The 21488-nt window shown below is 32.6% G+C and overlaps 1 protein-coding gene across 2 annotated transcripts in view; it reads right to left on the reverse strand.

The window, feature by feature from the left end:
• pard3ba (par-3 family cell polarity regulator beta a) overlaps positions 1-21488 on the reverse strand; it is a 131602-nt gene that overhangs the window by 18873 nt on the left and 91241 nt on the right. Inside the window, exons 19-22 of one of the 2 annotated variants that reach the window (XM_043240440.1) lie at positions 11487-11528; positions 11121-11213; positions 10127-10390; positions 2530-2638 (exon numbers count right to left, since the gene is read on the reverse strand). In XM_043240440.1, coding sequence (XP_043096375.1) covers positions 2530-2638; positions 10127-10390; positions 11121-11213; positions 11487-11528 — 508 coding nt within the window. The remainder of the gene's footprint in view (positions 1-2529; positions 2639-10126; positions 10391-11120; positions 11214-11486; positions 11529-21488) is intronic. The other variant, XM_043240448.1, reaches the window with a different exon arrangement.

The following is a 21488-nucleotide window of genomic DNA, read 5'->3' on the forward strand; positions in this document are numbered from 1 at the left end:
AAGTTTTAAGGTTTAAGGTTTAAGTTTAAGGTAAGTCCTAAAAATCCTAAACTAAGAATGAAATCAAAATAAATATTTTTATAAAACTACACAGAAATATATATTTCAAAAATATTTAAAAGTCTAAATAATTGAATAAACACTAAAAATTAATCCAAAATAACAATAAACCAAAAACTAAGGAAATAAAAAAGATAATACTGTAAAAGGATATAAATAATAGTAAAGTAATTTGATTACAACTGTTGTAAGAACCCTTTAAGAGAATAGGCAAATATAGTTGAACTATTCCTTCGAATATGATTATCATTATTCATCTTATATTAGAATAGATAATAAAACATGATGTAAATGGTCTCAACAACGTTATAAATGATATTGTATTTTCTTTTATTTTATGTATAATTTTTATTTTCTTTATATATATATATATATATATATATATATATATATATATATATATATATATATATATATATATATATTTGCTGTAACAAAGAAGTGTTTACAATTCTGTGTTTAATAAAATATTGATCACAAAAAAAAGAATAAATAAGAAACAGGCTGTGCAATTGTCTATTGTTTTGGTTTCATTACTGTAGTTAAATTAACTCCGGAGTATATTAAAATATCTATAACTATTGCTGTGGAAAGATAAATAATCTTTGTGGCCTGTCTTATATTTATGGCTGGAAAGAGAGTGCTAATGAAACTCATCAGCATGAATGACAGACTCCCATAATGCAGTAAGAGGAGGCCACCAAATGAGACAAATGCACGGATCAGACGGTGAGATATGCATATCTTGCTTCCTTAATGATCCGAAGAGTTATTTATTAATGCTATTTTAGTTATTTATTAACCGAGTGTCAGCCTTCGGTTTGCAAATTAAGACCAAGATTATACTAAAGATGTGCTGTTGTCATATGGATGAAAAAAAAGAAGAAGTGATGGGGCACTCGGAGGATTATTGCATGTGTGCCCGGCGGTGCAGCGTGTAGGCGCAGGATGTCCAGGGACGGGTCAGATCACTTAAAGCTCTGGGCGATGCAGACACACACCCACACAAACTACTACCTAGAGAACATGCTAACTAGACAACATTAGGATCTAAAAATACATCTGGGCTCACGCAGAGCATATACTGCGAATATCACAAACCTTCAATTTCACTGAAAAACTACTCCAAAAAAAGACACAAAGGGGTTGGAACAGAAAGGGGGATATATGGAAATGAGAGGTTGTGATATAGTTTGCAGGGCAGAGCAGAAGGGGCATGATTAAAGGGTAAAAGAGCGACTCAATGTTGAGTCTGAAGTTCTCAAAGAAGAATTCACAGAAGCATGCAGTTTCATTTTAACACAATAATGTCTGAGTGCACTTCTAAATATATCGCGAGTAAGTCGAAAACTGGGCTTGAAACGCTCAAAAATAAATGTACTTTTTAACAAAGACTGAAGTAAAAACTGAAAGGAGGATCACAAGAAATGGAAAAAATGGAAAAGCAGTATAGGATTTGTTTGCAATGTCTGCCTGAAAAAACTGCGTGTGTGTATATATTTTTTTCAAACAATCTAAAATCAATTTATTGTCCTTATGCAATATTTTTTTTCTTTTTTAATTTAAAAAGAAAAAATGTACTGACCCCAGGCTATTTAAAATAAATGGTATTATTTTTAACTTTTTATTCATTAAAAAAATCTGGGTATTGCAGGTTCCAAAAATCTGAAAAATAATCTGACACCGAGGACTGGAGTATTGATTCTGAAAATTCAGCTTTGCATCACAGGAATAAAGTATATTAAATTATATATTATATTAAATTGTATATTAAAATAAAAAAAAATGTTATTTTACATCCTAATAATAAGACACAATATAATTTTTATATTTTATATATTTTTTATATTTTAACATCTATTTTTGATCAAATAAATGCAGCATTGAAGAGCTTAAGAGCCTCAATTTAAAAAAAAAAATGTAATCTTACTGATCCCAAACTTTTGAACGGCAGTGTATATTCTTTTTTTAAAAAATACCATAAATTAAATAAACATTAGTTTGATTTTATAATACATTCAGTAATAGGGCTGACTGTGTATGCAGTTAAAAAAGTATGCGGAATGGGATTATTTACCCATCCTGCTGCAGAAAGGGCGCAAATGATGTCACTTCCTGGAAATTTTATAGGATGTTCCATTTTGTAATACAACAAAACCATGTGGTAGCTAACAAAATATGGCGTTAGGTTTGTAGTATTAAAGACAAAAAAAAAAGTAGATAATTATAATGATCACATTATAATAATTATTCCAGTGAGCAGGAAAATAGTGCTGTGCAGCGAGCAGATCCCCGCTGAGTCTCAGCAGATGAACAGATTAGTCTGAGTACTTTAGATCTGGCCCGAAACACAGCATGAGATGAACCCCGATAATCTGAGCTTTGAATCAGTGCCTGAGAAAGCAGCCAGACCTCAGTCTGTCACTTCCTGTCTGGCAGCAGAGAAAGGAGGAAAGAGAGGGCACTCACTCGTGAAGGGTCGTACTCCGGCCGTCTTCGGGCGCTCAGGTCGTCGTAGGATGGAGCCGGTCTCACCTGCTGAAGCTGGTTCCTGATTTGCTGCAATCGATCTTCATTACTGCAACACACAGATGGAGAAACAAGACAGATAAGAGACGCTGTCTGAAATTTTCGTATGCATTTTTTTGGTCATCCCAAAAAAAACAAACAAAAAAAAAAACCTGATTTAATTTTTTTTTTTTTTTTTTTTTATGACAGCCAAAAGTTTCAAAGGCAATGTATAAACATGATTGACACAATGGGACATCGTATTTATTTTTTAACATGCAAAAATTTTTAATGAACGTGTGAAAGCTGCTTAATTGTAATCAGAGATGACTAAAACTAAAACCATAAAAAAAAAGTAACACATAATGAAACAAAAAAATGAAATCATGTAAGCTTAGAGATTTAAAAACTGGAATTAACATGAAAATAGAAAATATAAATAAAATTATTAATAGCGATTAATAGCCATTATTCATATCAAAAATTTTTTTTTTTTACATATTTATTATGCATATTTATTATATATATATAAATATATTTATATATATATATATATATATAAAATATAAAATATAAAAGTGTATGTAAATGTGCATGTAAATACTTAGTAAATATATGTGTGTATTTACATACACATAATAATAAACATACAAAAATATATTACAGAAACAAAAACATTTATTTTGAATATGATCAATCGCGATGAATCATTTAACAGTTCTAATTAAAAGCTATAATATAACGTCAATCATTACAATATTTGAACATGAAAATTAAAATGAGATGAAAAATAAACAAATGTTTGATTGAAAAAAAAGGGGAAATTTAATAGCAAATATAATTCACCTCAGCAAAAGCAGCAATCATTTATACTACAGTAAATCTGTCTCAGCTTGAAAAGTGTTTTGTTTGAAGAGTGTTTAATATGCAACTCGGTTTGTCAGATTTCTAAATCATATGCAGCTAAAATAAACTGCACTTGATGTAAAATTCAGTGCATTAAATTATCCATCTGTAAGCCCCATAAACACAGATGTAACCTAAGGGCATCTATTGATTCAGAGCAGAACTAGCATTAGAAAATCAACATTTAAGCAGCTTCAACTTTTACTTCAACTCAATAGTACAGCACCACTTAACCATACAGAGAAAGAAAAAAGGAAAAATATATAAAAATAAAAAAACTGCTCTCTACAGCACCATTAAATTACATATACTTACAATATGTAAAGACGTGCAATAAAATAAATATTATTAAATTTAATATCTTTTTATATTTTCATATATATATATATATATATATATATATATATATATATATATATATATATATATATATATATATATATATATATATATTCATTCCAGATATAATCAATGATTAATGTATTAAATATATGTAATGATATATGTAATTAATTAAATGCACTTAAAATAATAGAAAACAGTTATATTACTGCATATTTAATTACATGCGATTAAATAAATCAGACTTTTTCTGAGCATTTGAATTAACCAGGTAGTGCTATGAAAAATGACCAAAACACGAAGAAAAAAAAAAACACGCAGCTGTACAAAAGGAACATTACACTGATCTTACATAAGTTACATAACTTTTTAGAAACTTCTTCCACAGATGCTGCCAACTTCAAAATAATTGAGAAAACTAGAGGCAGCGATCTATGGCACTCCAGCAGCTGGCGGAGGACAAGCGGAGCAGGAACGGCATCCATTATCTAATCCCACAGAACGCAATTAGAGCTGCCATTTTGATTGAGAGTCCACATGACCCTCTGAATGAGAAACACTATCAATGTTTAATTAGCTCCCGTCGAGCATGTATGCATCATATTCATATTAGTTACAGGACTGGAGCCCGACCTAAAGTGCTTTAGAGGGAAAACACAATACAGTGCATAGAAAAATGCTACACATTTATACTGATGGTTAAACGCACACACACACACAAACACAAACGAGAGAGCGGCTGAAGAGCAGCTGTCATCGCCGGTTCATTTAGTGTATTATGATAGGGAGTAAAGCCGGAGATATTACCTTTCCCTCTCTGAGACAGAGAATTAGACAAACAGAGCAATCTGAGATCATCATCACAGACCGGGGCTGTTTCCAGCTGAGATTTACCCGTTTATGTTACATCTGAGTAAAGCTAATTAGTGCTCGTGTTGAGCAACCAAACACAGTGCTAGCTGAGCGTGTATGAGCTCTACTCATGAATGTGAGCGGGTTTTGCCATCACTCGCCAGGTTTTTTACCCTACATTTTATTTTATTTTACATTTTAGTTTATTTTATCCTCTTCACAGCTAATTTAGCAAAAATTCTATTTTAATAAATTATTATAATTATTTTTACATTTAATTTTACCCTCTTCACACTAAATTTGTTAAGAAAATTAATTTTTTCACTTTTTTCACATTTTCTTGTTCACCCACGCTTTTTGATATTTTACAGAAACATCTTTAAATATATATTTATAAATATCTAAATATTTAAACTTTGTGTGTGTTAAATATAATGTAAAATATCTATTTAAAATCAGATTTGCAAAAATGATTGTTATAAAACTTTTTGATTGATATATTAAATACGTTATTAGCCGAATCTTTAAAATATTGTTCAGATACCAAACAATTCATTTAAACATTTCTGGAGAGAATAAAAAAAATACATGTTAGATGAACATTATTAAATAAATAATGAATTACATACATTTAATTTATAGTTAAATTACAATTACATACGCAATTACTTGAATTTATTTATTTTACTACATATTTAGTTATATATTCAGTTCTAATTATATGTGCAAATAAATTAATAAATTACACTTCTCTTTTCTAATTATTTGTCAAATTGGATTATGTAATGAAAATGATAATGAAACATTATTATTTGAGTAAGCCACGTTTGAAGCCTTTGTACAGGAGACAATAAAATGTCGGATGCTGCGTCAGTTGTTTTGGTGTTTGCATATAACCTATACTTTATACCTATAATCTATATATATATTTGCAAGAGTTCATTTTTTTCTTAAATCTAACAAATCTGATTGAATAAAATATGTTTTTTAATGTAAAATAACAGATAAACCGGCACATTAATTACATTTTGTATCAACATGTTAATTCGCCAAAATGCTTGTAAACATCTTTTTATTAAACATATACATCTTTTATGCATGCTTTATAAAGCACAAACATACACAAACATATTTCCAGTCTCTGATAAGGAAGGTTGGTCTCGGATCGGTTTTCACTAACTAATGAATATGATAATGCAGACGAGGAAATTAATTCACAATCTGACGGTGAAGCTGTCCACAAGTGGCCAAATAATCCTTGAATGAATAGATATTGACACGCAGGTAATGCTAGAAACTGTGACGCACACTTCTCTCCTCTTCATCTCTATACGTCTCTATATCTTATTTGTGCAGGACGTGCTGTATAATGAGATCTGACAACAGGCTGCCATCTTTTCCAGCTGGACGCCACCACACAGGCCTGTAATCAGAAATGACACCCTTTTCTAAACACACCTGCCACCGAGGCCTTAATGAATATGTCCGATGTTCAATTACGCAGTCTTGCTCTGTCTTGATAGGGCTGTCAGAGATATGTGTGGTCACAAGATCACCGCAAGAAATGCTTGTGGAAATGAGATACAAAGAGCTTTTCATTCAGTCCTTTGATTGACTGGATACACAACTTGAAAATACAGCTGAAGGGTCAAGATTATGGTTTAAATATTGTCGCACTTTAGTCCCCTTACACCATTTTTTCAAAATTTCCCAAAATTTCCAAAATGTCTTTAATATCATATTATTATGGTGCTGGGCAATGATTAAGCATGATTAATCTAATCCAAAATAGAGGTTTTCGTTTATATAATATATGTGTGTATATATCCGTGTATATTTATCATGCATACACGTACAGTATATATTTTGAAAATATGTACATGCATCTTACACTGATTATATATATATATAATGTGTGTGTGTATGTGTGTGTGTATGTGTATATTATATATACACATATATATACACACACACACACACATGCATATATATATATATATATATATATATATATATATATATATATATATATATATATATATATAAATATAATATATATATATATATATATATATATATATATATATATATATATATATATATATATATATATAAATATATATATATATATATATATATATATATATATATAAACACAATTTTTAAATTTCAGAGAAATTTCATTTTTATACATTACAATTATAATAAAAAATCTATGAATATAAATATAGACATGAGGATACATACAAATATTAATATTAATTGCGATTAACCATTTGACAGCTTTAAGAATAATAATACATATTAACAGTAGTAGCAGTGGTATTGGTAAATAATAATAATAAATATTTACCACCACTACTACATTTTAAAGTTTATTTTCATCAGATACTTATGAAAACTTCATAGCTTAAATTCATAGCCAGTTTTTTAAATTTCAAAAATTAAATAAATAAAATATGCCTGTAATAATTTATAATTTGCCATGTAGGAACTAGGATTTCGTGGTTAAAACTCTTCTGCCTGACCACTAATTTAACAGGAAGATGTAGAAACGGTACACGAGCAAAATGGCTACAGATCCATCTTAACAGTGTTTACTGGCCCAGCATGATGGAGAACAACGCAGAAGCGGAGGAAAGGTGTTAAGAAACAGCAGTTTCTTCAAAGAATTAGAGTTGGCCACAGCACACGGCTGGTGGGCCATTAGTTCGATTAAGCCCATTCCTCAGCTCTGGATGCCGTCCAAATATCTGGAGCCCGGTCCAGCTTTGTTGGCCGCCACTGACTCTGTGTCAGCATTTCTGCTGAAAAACGGCCGTGCGGCGCTCAAACTCTCCTAAACAAGGAAAGCGAGGCTCTATTTTCCATGTTTGATCAGCACTAACATTTATTAGTCACATCTATTATGCACAAAATGCCAGCAAGAACAAAGGGCTGTTAGGAGCAGCCAGGCGACACGAGAGAGAGAGAGAGGATGGTAATTAAGTACCCAGCTAAAGTAGATGAGACATCAGCACTTGGAGAAAGCGAGACAGTGAGATGAGGAGGGGGCTTTGCGTATCTGTCTGGCTGTTACTTTGTGGTTAATTGACCGTCTCTTTCCCGCTATCTTTCTCTCTTATTTGCTCTCTGACATGGAAATTAAGACTAGTGCGCGCACACACTCTCGACCGATGTTTTCTATTCATACGAGACACTCCTCACACTTTCTTCTTTGATAGCACCCAAACCGTCACATTAGTATACTCCAGTGAGTCCTTCATGATGGATGCTCAAGAAAGACAATTTGCCTTCATAACTAATATAAAAAAAAATAACACGTATAGTCATTTTAATTATGAAAATAAGATCATAATGTTAATTATAATATTATTATTATTATTGTTGGTGTTATAGTTGAAGATTTTTTTACAGCTATGCATCTATAAAATAAAATTCAAATAACAATAATAAACAGAAAGCAATACACCTATAACAAAATAAATAAAAACGGAGAGATTTGTCATACATTTTTAATTATGAAAATAAGAAAGAAAGCAATAATACTACTACTACTACTACTACTACTACTACTAATAATAATAATAAATAATAATATTTTTGGTCTTTTTTCCTGAAAGCTATGCTCTGATAAAATTACAGTAGGGACAATATTTATAGGAACTATGGTTTAGTGTTGGAAACTTTTACCATATCATCTATGGCTCGTAAAAACCACAGATGATATGGTAAAACTTTCCACATAAATCCTTCAGCTTATGGTATTAAAAAAAGAAAAGAAAGAAAAGGAAGCAATTAAAATTGGTCTGATATATACAAAGCAGTTGGGAAATCCAACAAACATTAAGAAAAAGTCATCTCTCTTTTCTTTGACGTATAAGAGAAAGCTCTTACAAAAACTTATCATAAACCGTCTGTGATTTAGTGGTTTCATCAAAAAAGAAACCATTTACGTGGTTTGGATCATTTATCATGATTTTTTACAGTAGTAGTACTGTAGTAGCTATAGTATTTTGTCTGAAACATTTTCCCATGGTGTACTTTTGCACAGAACAAACAGTAAATGCAGAAGGTATCCAGACCCGAGGGCGAGTGTGTGTGCGTGCGTGTGTGTGTGTGTGTGTGTGTGTGTGTGTGTGTGTGTGTGTGTGTGCGTGTGTGTGTGTGTGTGTGTGATGGGATTACAGCTCTTCTGAGCTCGATGGACAGCGCAGCACACGGAAGATAATCTTGTGCGAATCGATGGTAGGACGAGAGCAAGAATGAACACGGTCCCCACGGACACTGCAACACTCACGCATAATTACCGCCAGACAACAAATCAATGCTCTCGGTCGTTGGGACCACTCAACCCGGACTAAAAACTCACCAGTGAGACGTACATTCCCTCTGTATATACAGTCTGTACAGCTACACAGTAAATCACAAATGACTTCACATGCCCGTCTGTCAATACTTCAGCTTGATTCCACTAAAAGGCCAAAGCGTTTGTTATAGATGTGACTGAAATGTTTGGTATGCTGCATGTAGAGTGCCAAAACAACATCTTTTCTTGATATCAGCTTCAACAAGTACTATAACTTCAATTGATTTACTTTCACAGTAGGACTATCACAAGGACATTGTGAGTTAAGGAGTGCACCATTATCATCATTATTATTCTTTTACTGTAATCTAATAAGGAGCGAATTTTTACGAAATTAAGTTACTTATTAAGTGATTTAATGAGTGAATTATTATTATTATTATTGTTTTAGAGTTACTAATCTAACAACGGTCCAATTGAAATTGAGAAAATAAAAATAAAATAAAAAAGGTTCTGCTACTGGTTAATGAATACCTATTAGATAATAGTTAACAAAAAAGAGGAAAAAAGCAGTAGTAGTAGTAGTAATTTGCCAACAGCAGATAAGAGATAATCAATTTTATGAATAATAATGATATTTAAAAATAAAATTTAAAATTAATAATAATAATAATAATAATAATAATAATAATAATAATTGTACAGTTGTATCATACTACAAAAATCAAACATAAAATATATTGCAAATATTGAATAGTAATAAAAATACTAATAGTATTTATTAATATTGATTATTATTTTATATATATATAAACAATAATGACTATTGTGCTATTTTTTACTGTTAATTTGATGTGCTTTGTTTTAGCATAATATTTTTATTATTATTTAATTCATTTTTAAATATTTAAATTATTTAAAAAAATAAGATTTGAAAAATGATTCTGTTACTGGTTATTGCAAACATAATCTGTACTGGTCAAAAACAAAACAAAACAAAACAAAACCTAAAAAAAAAGTCAAACAAACAAACCAAATCACACTGAAAAAACAAAAACAAAAAACAAACCAAACAGACACAAAAAACAAAACCAAATGAAACAATAGTTGGCATTTCATGGAAGGTAATCATAAAACACTGATTCTCACCTGTCAGTCTTTGGGGGGCCGGTTCTTTGCTTGTTCACTTTTGCATAAAGCCCCTCTAGCGCGTCCTCATTGGGCAGCTCTCTGTTGGGGGCGGGGACTGCAGGCTGAGAGTAGTTATGGGTGGGAGTTCCAGGTGGATAGGGGGAGTGACCGGAGGAGGGAGGCTCTCTGAAATTGTTGATTCGAGCGTAGTTGGGATCTAGGTCATCGTCTTCGACATCCGGGAAGATGGCACGGTCAAGAGCAGGGCTGTTCCTTTCACTTCTGTGGAATTAAAAACATGTTCTTCAAAATATCTTGGATGACTAGGCACATAAGCTTGAAGTGTTTGTTGGACAGAGCAGAAATAGCTGGGTGATTATAGACCGATAATAAATTTGGTGTTACTTGCACAAACCCTTGCTATTTTTTACTACATGCTTGCAATACATCATTCCCCACTCCATAACAGGTTCCTGGAGCCACACACTTTTTTACATTTCCCAGCTTTTCAAATACACCTAATTTCAAGGAATATTTCACCCAAAAATTTTAATTACGCAATAAACTACTAACCCCCAAGGGTTATCACATGTCCTTTGAAACAGACTGCTGGGTTTTTCTAACAAAAATATTATGTTATAGTTTTAGAAATATTAAAAATAAAAATCCACTGACTTAACATCACATAAACAGAATAAGTAAGAAATATCTTACATAAAGAAGTACCGACTAGAGTCGAAGATTTATCTCAACATAGAATATTTTTCTTAAATATATGCGTACACACACACACACACACACACACACACACACACACACACACACACGTACACATACATGTGATTAATCATTTGACAGCACTAGTTTTAATGTGTTTATAAGACAACCACCAATTAAACCAATGGGCGAATTATCAAGAATTCAGAATTTTCACAGATCAATTTGTACATTTCCTATTTTATAATTAAACTTTGTGGATTAAACAACACGCGTCACATGAGTGGTAACGTACTTGGACAGAAACATCTCAGGTTCACTCTTGTCCACCTCTTCTTCGCTCAAAGCACCCAGTTCTTTAGCCTTGGATTTGTTTTTTCTCCCGAACCTGGATGAGAGTTTGAAGATAGCAAGAGTAAAAAAAAAAGAGAGAGCATGATATGTTTTCATATTTTGTGACTCAACAGTTTCCTTGCAGTTCCAAGTACCAAAGCAGAATTTGCTGTAGAAATTCTAATGATTGGTTCCCCATGTACCAGCCTGCAAACACACACGCGCACACACACACACACACGCGCCTGCAAAACCAAGCAGTATCAGTGTCCAATGCCCTGCAGTGATTTTACGATCCCATCTCCACCCCAAACCTTCAGAAACTCACATATTCTTGTGCACTGATCTGAGGTCAGACGGGGTCTCCTCGCTGACAGGCAGATAAAGACAGAAGAGGAAAAGGTTATATCAAGAATAAAGCTAATAATGAGAGCGTGAGTGAGATGATCACATGATCTCTGGACATTGAGGCCGTAATGAAACATCAGTGTCAGATGTGAAAAGAAGCAGCTTTCTGGTTTACTACATTATCAACATGAAATCCAAAAAACCGAATGATGAATAAAGCAACATGATCACTTTTTTTTATTTTTGCATTTAGAGAGTGCATTTTACTTTTATATAATTTTGTAAAATTCGCTTAATTGTTACGACACAATGCAAAAATTCGTAACGGTCCTAAAATAGACTTAACTTCATTATGAAAATATACTTTTTTATTACAAAACCCCCCCATTTTGACATTTTCAATGATATTCACCCGATAAACATACATCTAAATAATAACGTCGACAGCACAACATCTGTTAACAATAGAGAATTCAATTATATTTCCACAAACACACACTCCAGTCAGGAATAATCGCAAACCTCAGCTCCCCAAGATTTCTAAATGTCTTTTTAATTTGACACAGATATCGCCCGAGGCTTCAGTTTACTGACATAATGTACTTGCATGTTTGCTCAAGATAAGCCGTGACTACATGATCCAAACACTGGCCCACGAGCGATTGAAGGGTCCGGCTGGATCCAGCATCCTCTCGCTGCGTCTCCTGTGCGTTATGCCTCAATAGTACTCCATTTCCCAGCCCCACACACGCACTAATGACTGTATTTATCTCATTAGGCTGGAGCGATCTAATACCGGCAGCTGGCATGCTAGCTCTGCCTTGCCCTTAAGCACTCTCATTAAAACCAGAGGGAGTCGTGGCCTGAATATCAATGTGCCGCAGTCCTGCTCAATCCATGTGAGCACAGCGCTGGTCATCACGCAACACAGAGCTCTACATCGCAGTACAATACTGGGTGAACCCATCCTTCTGAAAACTGACCGTGCTAACTACAGTATCCTCAGGAAACACTGTAAAAGCATAATAAATAACATGCAATCTCCTTAAAACAAGCATAAGGAATTAAGATTTCTTTCTGAACCAATTAGCTACTTATTGTTATAAAAGCAGCAGATAACACCAAGTTAAAATACAGCAATATTTTAACTTAAGCAGTGATTTTTTTTAATCTTCTAACGCCACTTTCAAGTGCGCCCAATAAGGTCTGATTTAAATCATAAGGCAATTGAGTTTTCAACTACGGAAGCTCATTTCCACCACATGTCCATGTCAGGGAAAGTCAACTTCATTACTAAATCAATCTTACGAGATGAAAGGCTGAAACTGAAAGTCATAATTATGAGATAAAAAGGCACTTAAGTAATCAAGAAGTCTAAATTATATTCTAAATCATAATTATGAGACATAAACTGTGATATAGCATAACATCGTTATAAGATGGAAAGTCAAGATGTTTACATATTAAATCATATCTACGAGATTAAAAGTAGCAATTCAATTAAGTCGTAATTTTGGCATGCAAATTGCTGAAATTGACAATGAAAATAATTATTATGACATGCATAATATCTTATATGTTTTAAGTTTTAAATTATGACAATTCAAAATGATGTGTTGTGAAAATACATCTCATAATTATGAGATAAATCAAAATTAAGTTGAAATTGACAGTCACAGTTCACATAAAATATATGTAATAATTATGTGATAAAAAGTCAAATGTATGAAAACATTTTCCATTCCATTTTAATTTTATGATTTCTCAGTTTTTACAACATTTTTCTTAAATATTCAAGTTTTTTAATCTTTTACTTTTCAAAAGAAAAACACTATAATGCTGCAATGAAACTGCAAAAAATTACTTTATTCCTTGCCATCTTTAATGTGTTCTCCTCCAAACCGTGTAACCTAAACCTCGATTCTTGACCCTAATAAGCTGCGAGCAGGACCATCAAAACTCTGGTTAAGCGAGACTAAGGACTAGCTACGCACTAGGTTTCCCGAGACTAGTTTGTAATTCAGCCCATGTGTCTTGAAAACCCAGCTGATGGCTCAATCTACCTAAAGCCCGAAGCGTTCAGGTGGATTCGATTGTCGTGGTAAATGCGAAACATGCCCTTGGAAGCTGATTACACTTCCAAGAGTTGTCAGCATAAGGTTGAGGTATGTAGCCCAAGGTAGCATACTAACAGTTTAATACGGTCTAAATTGAGTTTGCAAAGTGAATTAGCATTACTTTGGTTGTTAACCTGAGATTAAGATGGTCTATGTAGCTCTTGGGAGACTTAAAAATTGCAGTGGAAATTACTAGCTAACGTTAAGGGCAAAGACGGTGTGAAATGAGACAAAACGACATGAATGTTGATGAGAATCTTGTGCATGCACTGTAATTACAAATCTAAAACCCAATTACGCCATAATGTAGCCTACAATGCTGAAGCAGTCTTTGTAAAAAGGCTTTGTGCTGCCAGCTCTCGGTTTATCGATTGACTCGAGTTTACTGAGTGTTGCAATTTATCAGTCTAAACCGGAGGCTCATATTTTAGCAGACAAAACCTCAATTTTCACACAGACAGACGGGCTGATCCATGGGAACTGGGGACGTACTGCTAAGCTGATCATTATGTTTGCATATATTAATGCCGGCTTTTCCCTCGCCTGGTTTTTAAGGATCTTTCTAATTAGGTGAAACTGTCAGGAATGGATCGGTCTCTCTCTTTTAAGATTCTCCATCTCTGGTTCCTGTCTGATAAATGTTTTTTATGCCTTACAAAACCCCAAAAAAAAAAAAACACTGTATTATTTTACATTAAATATTTCCACATACTGTACACTGCTGTTCAAAGGTTTGAAGATTTAAATATTTTTGAAAGAGGTCTGTCATATTAACTTCAGCTGCATTAGTTTGATCAAAAATACAGTAAAACTGTAATATATTGAAATATTTTATTACAATTTAAAAGACCTGTTTTTCTATCTGAATATGTTTTAGAATGCAATACAAATTCCTTTGATCCAAAGCTGAATTTGTTTTATATTATAACTGTATATTATACAGTATATATCAACTCAGTATTAACAAAAGCCTCAAAACCTCCATTTACTTGGCAGAAAAGCAAGTTCCAAACAGGAATTAAATACTTCAATGCGTATATACCAATAAGAGAAAAAGCATTTTCCACTATGCTTCATTAAATGACTTTTAGGCGATTAACAAGGATAAACAGAGCACAACCGAGCGTACAAGAGATTTGAACAAGGAGAAATGAAGGAAAAAGGAAGCAATAAATTACATAGTGAGAAAGAGAGGTTTGATGGATTAAATACAGTAACTATAATTAGCCTCAAAAACACAGTATAAGGGGATTATCATGCTAATTCCAAACCAGCGGAAAACTGAACGATTAAGTAAAGCTATATTTCAAATACTCTTGAATCATTAGCAGCAACAGAACTCAAAACTAACAGAGCTAGCAGACAAACTGAAAATATTAAGCACAAAGCATTGACCACTGAAACAAAGTTACAGTTAAGCGTTCAAACTTCCGGCCAATCTGGCAACGCAAAAGTACTATGGTAAACACACCTTAAAAATGCCATACTACAGTTGTTTTTTGTAACTTTCATCACTAAAATCTCTACTTTAACATGTCACACTAACAGTAAAGTGTGGTTTTATACTAAATTTGGATGTTTTCTTCTAACCTCTAATGATTAGATATACAAGTATTACTTACATCGTATCATGGAGCAATTGTAATAGAAAATGTTTAAACAAGACGATCAATAAAAAGAGCAGTTTGCTCCAATTTATAAACCAAAATTTGGCTGGATGAGTGGCATTCTCTTTCTTATCATCGTTAAAGAGATTTACAAGATGGCAAACCACCACAGAAAACCAATATGCTCACACATCGCTCTTCTTATCAAAACAGTTGAAAGTTGTCAAACATTTTTTTCCCCCGGTGTCAGTGAGGTGATGAGCACATTTTCAGGCACAAGTCTTGTCATTCTGCCTTTTAAAATCATATATGCGTTATGTTTTACACAGCTGACCAAACTGTAAGTTCTCGCTACCGTTTTGAGTGGCATGTGTCCAAGCTGCAGATGGCGTCTTCCATAAAGCGCACATCAATCAAAACGGCCGGCGATTCGCTGGGAGAATGACACTTTGACTGTCGGTTTGACAGCACGCATCTGTCACTTCCTGCTAGACTCAAGCAACATCTCCGTATCTCATATTCAGATAGATGGTGTCTATGGACCTCTCACCGTGTGATATTCGTCCGAGCAAATTAATTTCCACCCATGGCGAGAAAATATTCTGAAGCAAAATTGTAAGCGATTTCTAAACATATAACACACACCAAAACACACAAACTAATTTCAACAAGAGATTTCAACAAATCTAGTGTTCAACTCCTAGTCATAACTTGACCACAGTTCAGTCTTTTTAGCACCTTTGAGATTGTTATTATTATTATTATTATTATTATTATTATTTTACAGTTATACAGCAGTTTTTTGTACAGTTAAGCTGCTATATTTATTAATTAATATTTAATTTAGATTTTTTTTTACAACGTTTTGTTTGTGTTTTTGGCATTTTCTAAGATCTATATTCGATGTTTTAATTATTTTATTATTTTAGTACATGAAGTTCAAATAAAATAAAATAAATTCTTTTGCAAATAACATTTCAGTTAATGTTCATTTACAGTAATGAAAAGGTTTACACAGTTTTAGTTAACTATAATAACCCTGCCCTTGTATTGCTTGCCTTATAGATATGAATTTTATACATATGATTTATGGATGTGAATTGAGGAGAGGGCGTGTAATGGTGAGCGGTCTTCACATAGTATGGTTTAAAAAACTTCCATAATAATTTGCCATAAAAAGTTGATGCTCCAATATTTTTGAGTGCGTTGAATCTCCACGAGGGGATTTTATTTCTTTATTCAGCACTTGCTAATATTAAAAAGGCGTGAAAGTAAAGGTTAATGTGATTTGACCACTTCCAGGCCAGGCGTGTCTCTGATGGGAAAGAGGCTGTTAACCTTTACCGTCAGAGCAGCATTCCCTGAGCCCGGGCCTGCTGGAGAGAAGTCCATCAATCACACAGCTGTCTCATAACGCCGCTCACAATGAACCAGAGCTGGAGATGGAAGACGAGGAGCAAGTGTCATGGGATACTGCTTGTGGTTTCCAGACTAAACCTTGACACACTCAATACAACAGTGTGCGCTTAAGCTGACACTCTCGCCGTCTGTCTAATACACAACTGAACAGCACAGAGCAGCTATGAGAAGAGATTTTTTACAGATTCTGAAAATTCACACTCACTAAAAACACACTGATTTCTACATTAAGCACACTGGTATTAGTAGCCCACTTTTTATTATTTTCTTTTATAATATTTTATATATAGCATTTGAGGTATTATGCACAACATATATTAATTGCACAAACGAATAATATATAAGTAATCATAATAATATAATAATAACACAACAATATAATAATAATAATAACACAAATATATATATATATATATATATATATATATTTATATATATATTATTATAATATATATATATATATATATATATATATATATATATATATATATATATATATATATATATATATATATATATATATATATATATATATATATATTTTTTTATATAATAGGTTTATAGTACTGTGTCTATGAAAACAGACAAAAAGGTTACACTACAACATATTTGGGTTGTGAGGAAAAGATTGAAAATCATCGTGTGACAGCACGAGTATCACTGTGGTAGGGGATTGTTTTCAATCTTTTCTTCAGTTTTAAGCACCGTGCCTGTTTTACATTTAATGCAAGTCAGCAACAAGCTGTTGCTTGCTTTTAGTTCGATCGAGTTTCCCCTTTTTCCTTCGATTTTAAATAGCTTAGTTAAAAAGACACATGCTCACTTTTAAATTAGCCGCGATTTCTTTCAGTAGCTTGAAATGAACTCAAGCAATTGATGAAACATTTGACGATGGACGGCATACACCTTTATGTAAAATAATTAAACAATTACAGTTTGAATAACACAAAAATCTGCAAAAAAAGTCGAACCAAATAAATGAGGAACTTGTTTTGTTTTGTTTTTATATTGATGGCAGAAGTCAACAGGCTTTAAAATCAAAGATATTTTAACAGCTGCTTTTGCATTTCGTTTTGAAACTCTTCCGTCATCGTCTTGTCTTTTTCACCTCACTCTTGTCAGTCTTGTCACTCTTTTCATTTATTTATAAAATGACAATTACATTATATATGTATATTACATTAGATTAAATTATTTACAGTGCATTAGTTTTTTAGACTTTTATCATTCTTTCTTGCACTTTTTGAAGCTTGACAGCACCTGCTCACCATCTTATCAAAGCAAATACAAGCGGAAAGTTTGTCGGCATTTTACAAAAGTTTTCTATATATAAAGCGACTAGGTTTCGGCTTAAACTGCCACCTTGAGTTGTTAAAATACACACAGGCAGGTTTAATACCTGTGGTAGACAACTTGGCTTAAGCGTGAAAAAAGTTTGAGAGACACACACACACACACCGTGTCGGGACTTGTGAAGTTTGAAGACACAGATGAACTTACAAATGAACCCTCACAAACAAACACGCAAAGGAGGGCCTGCCACGAGCGATTAAGTATGCAAAAGCTCATTAATATTCATAAGTCTCTGCGCCTTCTCTGCTAATATGAATATGTGTTTTTAGTCCACAACGCCTGACTGACAGAACACATCGGCATGAATAAATGAGGAAATCACTGCAGAATGGGGTTCAATTTTAGAAACAGATTTCAGTAATTAGCCTCTCGCGGGCTGCACTGAGCGATTGTGTTAACAGCTTCATATGTTCCCACTCAGACGGGAAATAAAACGTGATGTGTCCATCCCGCACCCCGCTGAAGCACGTGCGCCATGCTAAATATAAACTAGAACTCAAGATGTCAATAAACAGATATGGAATCCATTATAAACGTCATTGTGTGATTATATGTGCTCCAAATGTCATAACCGTGCACTTTGTGTGAAGGCAGTTAAACACAGTAGCTACTATTGACTACTTACAACGCACATCATTCCTCTGCAAATCAGCTCCTAAAGGTGAAGTCTGTCATTTCTTTCATGTGAAAATATACTCCGTGAACCTAGTTTATTGTTCATTGGCTATATTAAGTATGCTATTAATTTGATTTATCTCCCCAAAAGAGTGAGGAACAATCAATACATTTAGAGCGGTCCCTCAGAAAGGACAGACAACAGGGAGAACACATAAGTAAACAGCGGCGGTGCTTTTGGAAGATGATTTCAGATTTTAATGAAAACTTGTGCAGTTTCTTCTCAACTGGTAACAACTACTGACGTGAAATGATTGATTACAATTAACTGCATCCAAAATAAAGGGTTGTGTTAATATATGAGCACTGTGTAATGTATTATAATATATTATGCACTTATAAATACAAGTATATGCATGTATATTTTTAAGAAAAATATGTTTATATATATATACATATATATATATATATATATATATATATATATATATATATATATATATATATATATATATATATATATATATATATATATATATATATACATATATATATATATATATATATATATATATATATATATATATATATATATATATATATATATATATATATATATATATATATATATATATATATATATATATATATATATATATATATTATATATATATATATATTATATTTTTTATTTATATATTACTTTTTTCAAGCTACTTTCATACTGTACTGTATTCAAATCTTATCGCTAAAAATAAGTTTCAATTTTCCCTCTCAGGTAGGATTTTTTTTTGTAGCTTTTTCACATTCTCTAGCCGCATAATACAAACATTTTAGGGTGATCCAACCCTTTAATATTAGAATTGTGTATGTATGATGTCACTGTGGGATTATGTAAAATAGCGAAGTGGTTATATGAACCAGTTCACTGAAACAAACTGTCCCAAAGAACCAGTCTGTAGAAAAGATTTCCCATAACTGCTACTTCTCCTTTAAAATCAAACAGCCCAATTTTTATATTTCTGTCACAGTAAATACTTTTAATTACTACTTGTGTCACCCAAAAATTCTCTTAAAACTTAGTTACTGCCTTAGCAAATACTAAAAATGTTTTCAGGCCAAAAAAAAGACCACATGAGGGGTAATTACCCCACTAAAAATGTCTTCAGGAAATGTAAAATCTAATGTATTTGCTGAAATATTGAAGACATTTCTGTATTGGATTGTCAGTCGCTAACACTTGTTTTCACAAGGTGGTAAGTATTAGCCGTTTTATAGGCCGTGTAACTCTAAGTCACTGTAATTGAAGCCACGATTGAATGTTTCTCTACGGAGTCATAAAAAACTGAGAACGGCACTCGCTGCCATTACAGTACAGAATCACAAACCCAAATGATCTTTGAAAGAATAGAAAGCAAACCAAATACAATTTAAATAACGTATAACTTTTTCCAAAAAAGCTACAACTTCAATAACGCAAAACTGTAGGAGGAAGAACATTCACAACATGTCAAGAGCGCAGCAGGAGAGCGCTGACTTTCTTCAAAATCATCCGGGGATTAAACAGAGCCAAATGCTAAATTTAAGTAAATTAAAGAATCATCTCCATTTCAGATTACTGTCAAAGCCATCTGCTCACTCATAAACAAACACTATGAGCGTGTTTATAGCGACACTAGTATGTGTCTAACTGCTGTTGGCTTAGGAATGCAAGATGAGGGTTGGTGTGTAATCTCGATGTGCAACACGACTCTCTTATGATGCATTCTGGGTAGTGGAAGTACAGGCGTGCTAATTGGCTTGATGCCGCTTTGGATTTGTTGGTTTAGATTCTGGAACGTTACACGGAATCGAGGTGGACGGATCGGAAAGCAGCAGACGTGTGTGTTTTATATCGGAGCCGAGTGTGGGGTAGCATGACACGCCAGAGAATGGTGTCAAGATGTGGGTTCAGTGTCAAAATAACCACATGTGAGGGTTTTAGTTATTTGATGATTGTGCAAGGCTGAATTTGCATGCTTAAAAGGATGAATTCTGTAGTTCATGTATTTGTGACTATCGCAAATATGTTGTTATATGTGTGTATATACACACACACACACACACACACACACACGCACACACACAAACACACATAAAAAGAATATTTAGAATATTTAGTGAGATATATATACATTCATACATACATAATAACACACACACACAATCATTTATACGTATATATATATATATATATATATATATATATATATATATATATATATTTTTTTTTTTTTTTTTTTTTTTTTTTGTTAGTTAGTTAGCTGTATTTTGTGTCATTTTTTTACTTAATCAAAATAACTCAACTGCAGTTTATTTAAGATTTACATGAATGCACAATTAAAAAGCATGATTTTTGAAAATTGCTATATGATATATGTATGAGTACTGTATATATATATATATATTCTGTATATATAAATACACACATACAGTACATATGTACATATATACACACACATATATATACATACACATTTTATACATTATATATTTGTATATACTTAAAATAAATAAAATGCATAATCCTATTATTATAATTAAAGTAATGTATTAATAAAAATACAAAATTTGGTCTATTTTACACCTGCTGGTTGCAAACTGTATATCTAGTTGTTTAGACTGTTATGTGTTAGATATATTCAGAAGGAATGCAGCCAAAACCTCCATTATTATACACTTATCCCCAACAGAAACTTAAATAATAAAGAAAGCTTTAATCATTGTTTCACTGACGCCTTGCTTATGCAGTAAAGTGCCTCTAATTGTGAAAACACTGAAAGACAAGTGAATCGAAAGATATCACGGCGGGCAGCCAAAACACGAAGCTCC

Source organism: Puntigrus tetrazona, chromosome 1 (assembly GCF_018831695.1).
Source record: "Puntigrus tetrazona isolate hp1 chromosome 1, ASM1883169v1, whole genome shotgun sequence".
NCBI classification, from domain to species: Eukaryota; Metazoa; Chordata; class Actinopteri; order Cypriniformes; family Cyprinidae; genus Puntigrus; species Puntigrus tetrazona.